Source organism: Dendrobium catenatum, unplaced genomic scaffold (assembly GCF_001605985.2).
Source record: "Dendrobium catenatum unplaced genomic scaffold, ASM160598v2 fragScaff_scaffold_1502, whole genome shotgun sequence".
Taxonomy (NCBI): Eukaryota; Viridiplantae; Streptophyta; class Magnoliopsida; order Asparagales; family Orchidaceae; genus Dendrobium; species Dendrobium catenatum.
Window position 1 is genome coordinate 268,641 of NW_021319964.1, and position 9,883 is coordinate 278,523.

The 9,883-nt window shown below is 34.0% G+C and overlaps 1 protein-coding gene across 1 annotated transcript in view; it reads left to right on the forward strand.

Annotated features, from left to right (window-relative positions):
• Positions 1–7,610: 7,610 nt before the first annotated feature.
• The window catches only part of LOC114581094, a 3,919-nt gene continuing 1,646 nt past the window's right edge, over positions 7,611–9,883 (forward strand). Inside the window, exons 1-4 of the mRNA XM_028700376.1 lie at positions 7,611–8,152; positions 8,227–8,790; positions 9,076–9,199; positions 9,317–9,699. Coding sequence (XP_028556209.1) covers positions 7,611–8,152; positions 8,227–8,790; positions 9,076–9,199; positions 9,317–9,699 — 1,613 coding nt within the window. The remainder of the gene's footprint in view (positions 8,153–8,226; positions 8,791–9,075; positions 9,200–9,316; positions 9,700–9,883) is intronic.

The following is a 9,883-nucleotide window of genomic DNA, read 5'->3' on the forward strand; positions in this document are numbered from 1 at the left end:
TCTCATTTCAAGAAAATTTGAATTTTCAAATTGATTCTTCTAAAAACATCTTCTTCACCAAATCAGGGATCATTTGATGTTTTATTTAGTATTTTTTTTTCTATTTTAATTTTATATGCTCCTCTTCTTTTTGATAATATCAAAGGCGGAGAACATACTATTTTTTATTTATTTTAGTTATTTGTTTTATTTTGCTTGTTTTATTTTAAAATAAAAAATAAAAAAATGAAAGTTTTGTTTACTTCTATTTTTAAATTTTTATTTTAGGGAGGGGGAGTTTAGGAGAAAATACTTTTAGTTTTCAACTTCATCAGAAATGTTTGCCATCATAAAAAAGGGATAGATTATTATAACTCGAGCTCACTAGTTATATATTTTTTAATGAAAATAAACATCTTTATATATCATAGTATTTTTCATTCAATATTTTTTTTGTTTGTGTATACTAACTTTTCAGGATTACGATGCTCTATTCAAGGCTTAAGATTTGGTAGAATAGGTTTTATTTGTAATATTCATTGATATACTTTTTGATTTGTTGAGTCATGTCCAATAAGGGTGTATGCTTGCTTAATAACCTGGCACACACACACTTGGGGTAAAACTTATCTATGTTTTTAGTGTTTTCTATTTTTGATCACATCATCTGGGACAATATAAAATCATCCTAGATGATCAATTAAAAATAAAAACCATAATTATGACATCTTGGTTAAGGCAACCATAATTAAGCATATCGTTCTATATGATATTATCATCGTCCGGGATGATAGGCTCAAATAAAAAAGAATCAACCGCTAGAACTCTTTAGTCATGTTTTATTTTTGGACATCATCCTGGACGATATAAGGTAATTATGTCTAAATTAATTTAGCAATTAAGAAAATAAATTAAGGTTTGATTGCTCGATCATATGATCATCTTGGATGATCATAGGATCATCTAGAAATATCAGTTAACAAACCTTAATTATTTCTGAATGATCCATAATCGGCCTGACTCCATCTAGGGTAATGTTCTGGACGATATTTGATATTTTTGAATGAATCATCCAAGATCATCGTGAAATCATCCAGGATGATCAGTTTAGTTTTCCATCATCTAGACATGCAATTAGGGTGATAATCTGTGCGATACTCCATGAATTGTGGTGATCGTATAGGACGATCCTTATAACATCCCAGATAATAATGTCAGTTTGTTACAATTAAGAGCAATTTTTTAGCCCTTTATTTAAGCTTTTTCAAGGCACTTAATATGTGTCTTTGGAAGCCATTGAAGCTTCGTTCTTCTAAAGAAAGGTTAAAGAGAGAACTTGAAAGGGAGAGAGGAAAGGGTGGAGTTTAAGAGAGGGAGAAAATCCTTAGAGTGGGTTTCAAGGGAGTGTCGTGGGGGTTTCACACGATTGCTCTGATAAGTTCGCACCTTAGTACCATTGGATTTAAGATTCATCTTGAGGGAAGTTTTTAGAAGAAGAAGATATCTTTGGTGTCAAAGGACCCGGCTACTCTGCCGCACTGGGAAGGTGGAAGTGATTTTGTAAGGGCTTTTCCACTTAGCTATTGGGGCTAAAGGAGAGTCACTGAAGGTTTAGTGCAATACTCGGAGGGTGCCTCTAAGGAGTGGAAGTAGGTCAGGTTTGATAGAACCACTATAAATCTTGTGTGTTATTTCCTTTATTATTTTCGACACTTTATTTTTACTATGATTAACTTCTTGGATGAAATCTCTGATGAATCTTTTTATTATTATTTTAATTTTTTTCCACTGTAAGATTTAAAAAAAAAATTCTCTTTGTTAAAGAAGTTTTAAATATCCAATTTATCCCCCCTCTTGGTTAGCCTTGGGACTAGTTTATAAGGGCCTAACATCCCTCACTAACTTTTAAGTGATATCAAAGAACTTTTAGTTTAGTGCTTATTTGTGTGTTAGATTTCAATCTGATTCAAAAGATCACATTTAATAAAAGTAAAAGGATTTTGAGATATCTTTTAAGAACCTAAAACTTAGGAATTTAGTATCCTAAATTTAACTCTTCATTTGAAATTATTGGATATTCTGATACATCTTCGTCTATATGATCTAGATGTCAGTTTTTATAGCGGATAAACCTAACCATCTTTAAATTAATCTTTAATATTCTAATCATCTCAGATGAACACATGTTCGTGAATACGATCGAGTGGTCAAAAAGCATATATGAAAGGATGCATCAGAAGTGCCATTTTACAAAAAACCATTTTATCTTTGGTCATTTTTGTTCATACGTACGAAAAACATTTCATTCAGTATGATTTCATAATTATTTGTATGATATAAATTTTTTACTATATGATTGTTCATTTTTCTATATATAGAACGTTTTTGAAAACATTTTCTTTCGCTTTCATATTTCGTTCAGAACTCTCTAGAGCCCTTATCTAGGAAATGACTAATTCTAGTAAACATCCACGTGGTTCTAAGGATTCTTCTTCTTCAAGTGCTATGGATCCTAACTTTCTATCTAAGAAGTATGAAGATGCTTATTTATTTATATTTCTGCCAAGATTACCCCATATAGACATTTAATCCAAGATGATCTTCACTTCTCAGTAATATCTTTGTTTGCCTCTACTCAACTATCTTTCATTCTCACTCTTATCTATGCATATCACAAAGAAACTTTTTATTATTTTTTAGCCAACATGAGAGTCAGTGAAGACCACTCTAGGATAAGTTCCTATGTCCAAAGACAATATATAGAAATAACCAAGGAAGATTTAGGAAACTATATGTATTTGAGAACCCAAGGGATTTGAGCCTACACATTAACCTCTAGTGTTGATTTTTACTAGATTGAAATTAATAAAGTTCTTAGAGGTGTCTCCCAAGTTAATCATTTTGCTCGAGTCTATACCTTGAACCAATATGCCCAAATCATCCAGCACATTTTAAGAACTTTGATTATTCCTAAAGCTGGTGATCGAGTAAATATGACTCCACTCTTACTACAATCACCTATCTTATTATGACTAAAAATCCCTTTGATAAAGCTCAACTTATTATAGATTACCTGTACAACATTTCTAAAATTGGACTTCCATACCATAAAAGGAAGAAAAACATTGCTTTAGGATATCTTGTTGCATACATTCTTCATAATAAGTATAATATCATTCATCTTGATCCTCCCACTGAACTACCAATTTACTTTACTTATGCTTCTTTCGATCACTGTTTGGGAGAAATCAGAGTTCTAGTGATGATTCTAAGAAAGAAGGGGGAGCTCCTACACCTGCACCTGGATCCGACCAAAATTACTTTCAGGAAATGGTGTAGCATTTTAATCATTTGGATACTTACTTTGATCAATGTTTTGATTAAATTGAGACTTATTTAAATCAGTAGGATGTGAGATACCAGGAGGATATGGGTTGGATCAATGGTTAGTTCGACTTAGTCAATACTAATGTAGCTATGAAGAATAGCTATTTTTTTATGTTCAACAGCCTCCACCCCCAGATCAGGGCCTCTCCGACTTCTACTTTATTGTTAGTCTTTCTACCGAGCTGTTGAGGTCGATGTTATGAGGTTTTACTTTCATGTTTTTAATTTTTATTTCTTGATATTATGTTTTTATGTGATGATGTTGTGTATGGTTCTATTTGATATCCGTTGAAAAGAATGTATTTGATCCTTATGATATCAATGGAAAATGTCATGTTTTGGAGACTTGTGTTTGTATCTTACTTATTGAAATGTTAGAAAGCCTAATATGATATATCTTTTGAAATTGATCTGGAATGAGCAAAATTATTTTTCTTTCCAAATTAATTTCCTTATAAAAATCTAGTCTTTCAAAATTTAAATTAAATTCAAACAAGATTTAGATAAGGAGATCAATTTCATGTTCTTTTAGACAAACATATCTAATATATAATTTTTGTAAGATTGATGTCTTATTACTATTTTTATTTCTTTTTTAATATGATTATTTTTATTATTTGTGAAATTTGAATTTAGATTACTGCCATTGGAAAGTCCCAAAAATTAAAATTAAAAGAAATGCAAAATGTGTGCAAAAATCAAAAGAATGCGCAATGGTTTGCAAAGTAAAAAGAGGCTCAAAATTAGCCCAAATAGAAAAGATGCACAAAGTGTGCCCCAAATATTTGAAAGATGCGCAATGTCGCCAATTAAAAGTTTTTATTATGTTCTTTCCACTATCTTTTAATCTCTAATTCAAATCAATCTAATTAACAATCATATTCTATATTGAATTTGAATTTAACTAATCTTCATTTCGTCATTTTTGTAATAATCATCTTTATTTAATTTGTCTAAGTTGAATAATAACTTTGATTGACTTTTTTTCTCTGCATTATTTTTTATTTAAAATTTTGAATTTTTCCTTTTTAGTATTGTAAAATTAATTTTGTATTTGCAATTGGTTTAAAATCAAATTTCTAGATTAAATCTTTTAGTTTATCTATTGAACCATTCATTTCAAGTTCTACTTCCCTTTTTGTTATTGCCAAAAGCGGGAGTAATAATGTTGTTTGATTGATTTATGTTTGAAATAATATTGATTGATTGATTGATGTTTACAGTAATATTGTTTGCATATTTGAGGTTTCCATAAATGTATGTGTGTGAGAATATTTGAATGATCTTTGTGTGTGGGTTTTGTGTTCTTTTTTTTTTTTTTTTTTTTTTTTTTTTTTTTTTTTTTTTTTTTTTTTTTTGATTTTGTGTTTTTTATTTTTTTTGGGTTTAGGATTTTTTATCTTCATGGGACTCCCTAGATTTATATTGGTCATTCATTTAGGGAGAGCTAAGGAGAAATTTTTTCTTTAACATGTTAACTCATATAATAATTGTTTTGACATCATCAAAAATGGGGAGATTGTGTTTTTTTAAGCAAAAGCCGGAGCTTACTATATAATCAAGCAAATTAAAGAGCAACTATAAGGATGATTCCTCCTTCAAAGTATTGAAAAATGAAGGAGGAACCTTATTCAAAGAAAATTCATCCCAACTAAAACTACTGAATAATGAATAGTTAGCAGATAAGTTTGTTAACTTATTATTTCCTCAACCTATACAATTGAAAATGAAAAAATTAAAATGCATAAGAAAATCTATACCCACTTCCTTGTACTTTCCTTTTATCCAAGTTCTTTGTAGGTAAGAAATGATGTTTGAGTTGTCCCCTTCTATAATGATGCCTTTATATTTGAACATCCAATCCTTGATTTCCTCCTTTATGGAATGTATTGCTAGAAACTCTAGATGATCTATGTCCCAATGTACACAAGGTCTTCCATAAGAATATAGAAATCTCCCTTTGCAGTCCCAAAAAATTGCTGAAATTCCCGCTTTATAGGAAGAAAGTAGAGATGCATCTACATTCACCTTTAGCCATTTGGGTGGAGGAGGATGCCAAGCATTGGATAGTCTGAATGACTGGTTGACATCCCAATTGCCCAAATTAATGTGACTAAAGCTGTGAGAAACCGAAGCCTGGCATATAGCATTAGAAGTTATCAAACTAAGACTTTCTTCCACACCTTCATGTATGAACGTGTTTTTTCTTTTCCATGATAGGAAAATTGTATTCCAATATAGGTTAACAACCATACCTTTCTTCTTCGAATTAGTTTCCAGCCATTTAATACAATGTTCTAACATAACAAACTACAGAATACCAAAACCCCATTAATTTAGATGGAAGATTACCTCTTTGAACTTCAAGCATCCACACATGATATGTACAACATCTTCAATTGAATTGCATCCCCTCAGACAATTGGCATTCTCTAATAATCTTCTATAGCATAAGAATTGAAGAGATGGGATAGCATTTCTACATAATGTCCACCAAAACACTTCCACTCGAGCATTCAACTTAGTATTTTTTGATCCAGTCCCAATACTAAGAATCACAAGTATCATTAACTAAAGCTTTAAAGGTTAATCCAGAAATAGACATTCCAAAATTTTGATGAATCAGCTCCATACGATCCTCTTCCCCATCTTGTATAATTCTAATTTGTATAGTCAAAATAACTAGCTCCCTCCCAAATGTTTCCATCAGCAGTGATTCATTCCAACAGCCATCCAGAATGAATTTTTTGACAAAAATAGTTTCGCCCTCATGTGGCACAACAAACGTAGGCCACATATCTATGCTTTTATCCAATATCCAGTTATCTTTAAATGCATCCACTGAATCTCCATTCACTAAAGACCATCTCATAATGGGCTTCAGCATTTTGTATCATTAAGTCAACAATTTATGAGAGGACGAGCTACTTCCTCTACCACATCCTTTTTCCAACCTAGCTCCATATTTAGACACCATTAACTTGTTTAAAAGTGATTCTGTCGTGAATAAATCTCCATGCCAAACAGGCTCTCAAAGTAGGTGTCTTTGTGCTATTTGAATGCAACCCATGGCCTTGACAATAGGATTCAAGTAGAACGTCCGGTTTTGAATTCTAGAGAGAGAAAGTTCTTCCTGGTTTTGAAATCAGATTTTGCGGGTTTTTCCGCGATCGATGGTGACTGCGCCGGTGGATCATCGGCATCTTTAGCCGGTATCCATGATTGTTCCACGGTCATCTAGTTCTCTTCGGTCCAGCGATAGGAAATCTAATGGAATAGTGATTCGGGAAGGAGGTAAGCCATTGAGCCGTCAAGAAACTGTTGAAGGTAAAGGAAAGAACGTGATAATGGATGAATTGGATGCACGAGTGGAGACGATTGTTGAAGATCTACCTGGTTTGATGAATGTTGAGTCTTCGGCTTCTCAAAATTTGGTTTTACGGGTGAGAAATTTCTCCGTGGTTCTTGATGCACAAAAAGTGCGTAATTTGGGTGATGGAGATGCTTCTTTGGAAACCCGAAAGGATGATATTGTGAAAAATATGGGAGAAGTTGCTGAGGCTTGGTCGAAACCGAAGCCAATCAAGATTGCATTTGATAGAGATTTGATGCAGTTCTCTGAGGACGGTGTGGCTGTAAAATTGAACGTGGAAAGGGAAGCTGAGAATGTTAGAGTATTGAAGAACTCGATTGTACTCAAAGTTCTGGGGAATGGAGTTCCATTCTCAGTTTGCAGTTCGGAGCTAAGAAGATAATGGAGCCAATATGGTAAATTTCATTTGACCTCAATTGGATTGGATTGGATACTCTGTTCGTTCAATTCGTGTGAGGTGGTTGATGAAGTTTTAAACGGGGGCCCATCGTATGTTAATGGATTAATTGTTGGTATGGATAGGTGCACTCCTGCTTTTGATCCAAACTCGTTCAAAGGTATATCGGCACCGGTGTGGATCCGTTTATCTTGCCTACCTCTATATTGCTGGGATGAAGATAGCATAGCTAGAATTGCTTCTTGCTTTGGATCTCCTATGTACGTTGATGGAAATACATTTCGATGGAGTAAATGAGAATTTGCTCGTGTTTGTGTGAGAATTGATTTAGAGAAGAAACTTTTGAATGTTACGTGGGTTGAAGGTTCGGCTGGGAGATTCTTCGAAAGGGTGGAATATGAAAAAATTGATCTTATGTGCTACCAATGCGGAAGGGTAGGACATGATAAGAAGACTTGTCCGGAAAATGTCAAGATGGTGATTAAAGATCAATCATTGAAGAGCATGGGATCAGATAATGGGCAGGAAAATTTGGTGAGACATGACAATGAGCATTCGGTGGTGAGTACTGAATATGTTCCATGGATTCATGTCCAATTCAAGAATAGAAGAGGTAGAAGAAACATTGCAGTAAATAATTATGAGCAGGATATTGGAAGGAAGACAGAACGGAGAATTTCTGTTGGTCAGAAGGATGTTCGGCTTGAAGAAGTCCAGGAGAAAGTTCAGGATGAATGTAACGGTAACAAGGCAGATGAAGTCTCTAGAAAAGTTGCTGTAACTGGTATGTTTGAACAATCAATGAACCAGTTTGCTGTTTTGGTTGAGGAGAATGAGGAAGGAATTCTGGTTAAAGCTGTTAGTAATGACAAAGTGGTTGACAAAGGCTCGGAACTAATGGAACCAAAGGTAAACTTTGATATGAATTATGGTAGTGAAGATGTCAAGGTTAAATTAGCCAAAGAATTGAAGTCATTGGGACCTGTGAATAGTGAGAAGAAGAAGAGGAATGGAAGGTTGAACCCCAATAGTGGGGGAAGATCTTCTATACCTTGTTAATTATGTCTGCAATTCTTTTATGGAATTGTAGGGGAGCGAGGAAGAAAGCGGATTCCCTGTATCTTAAGGAAATGGTTAGATATGAGAATGATTTCTTTATTGGGCTTATGGAGACAAAGCTGTCTAGCATTGGTAGAATGGAGGTGGATTGCCTTTTGGGAAATGAGTGGGATTACTTTCACCAACCTGTTGTTGGGACATCTGGTGGTATTCTGGTTTTGTGGAACATAAATTTGGTGTCTTTTGAGGTTTGTGAAGCCTCTTCTCAGGTGATCATTGGTAATCTTTCGATTCCTAGCTTAGGAATGTGGAAGATTGCTACGGTTTATGGAAACCGTTGCAACAAGGAGAGAAGTGATCTTTGGAATCAATTGGAGAGGAGCATGGAGAATTCTAATCCTTCCATCATTGGGGGAGACTTTAATTGTATTCTAAACAAAGATGAGAAGAGAGGTGGTAAGAGGTTCCTATTTTCCAAGGGACCGAGAGAAATGAAGAGCTTCATGTTAAATTCAGATTTCCATGACATTGGATTTGTTGGGCCAAGTTACACATGGTGTAACAACAAAGAAGGTAATTCTCGGATATGGGAAAGGTTAGACAGATGTATTTTGAACTCTTTGGCTATGCAGAAGCTTCCTTTGGTAGTGAACAGGCATTTGGCGAGGATGGCGTCTGAACACTGTCCAATTGTGCTCAAGATGGATGACAAAATATGAATTAAGCCGAGAACAATCAAGTTTGAAGATACATGGAGATCTTATCCGGCGGCTAAAAGCATAGTTCATCATTCCTGGAAGAAGCATGACGAAGGTAATGAGTATGAAGTATTACGGAAGAAGCTTAATTGTACTTTAAAATCCTTGTTTTTCTGGAGTAGAAATAAATGCAAGGATTTGAATGCTTTAAAGGATAAATTGAAGAAAGAGATCCATGAGTTGCAAAACGAAGAAGCTTTGAGTAGTAATTGGTCTGCTGATGACCTGGTTGAACTTAGAAATAAGGTTCATCAACTCAATATCACTATGAGAAGACTTCAACTTGGTGGAATTAAAGGGCTAAGGCTAGGTGGCATGAGGAAGGCAATACAAATTCTAAGCTTTTTCATAATTTTGCGACAGCCAGAAGGAATGGGAATCGTATTTTCCAAGTCAAAGATGAAGAAAATAAGGTGCAAGTGGATGAGGATCAAATTGAGAAACTTCACCAAATTCTTTGAGAAGAAGTGGGAATATAGGGAATGTGAAATCACGGGTTGGCCTTATATTATGGAAAATCAGAAGTTGAATGCCGAAGACATGGAGTTGTTAAATGCTGAGTTTACTAAAAACGAGCTACAAATTGCGGTGTTCCAGCAAGGGAACAATAAGTTGCATGGTGCGGATGGCATTACCTCTTCCTTCTACAAAAGCTATTGGAATATTATATGGGAAACTCTTTGGAATGCAGTTAGGAATTTTTTTAATTCCAGACATTTGAATAAGGTGTTGAGTCTTGTAATTAGGTTGTTAAACCTAAGTGAATGTCCCAAGGCTACCAAGAGGGGGGGTGAATTGGTACTTTAAAAATTTAAGTCCCCTTTTGAAAATTAAGTTGAACCTAAATAAAAATTTCTTTTGAGTTTTTCTAGAAAAATATTTTTCAACCACCGATTTTTAAAACTAAAATTTAAAGTGCGAAAACGTAAA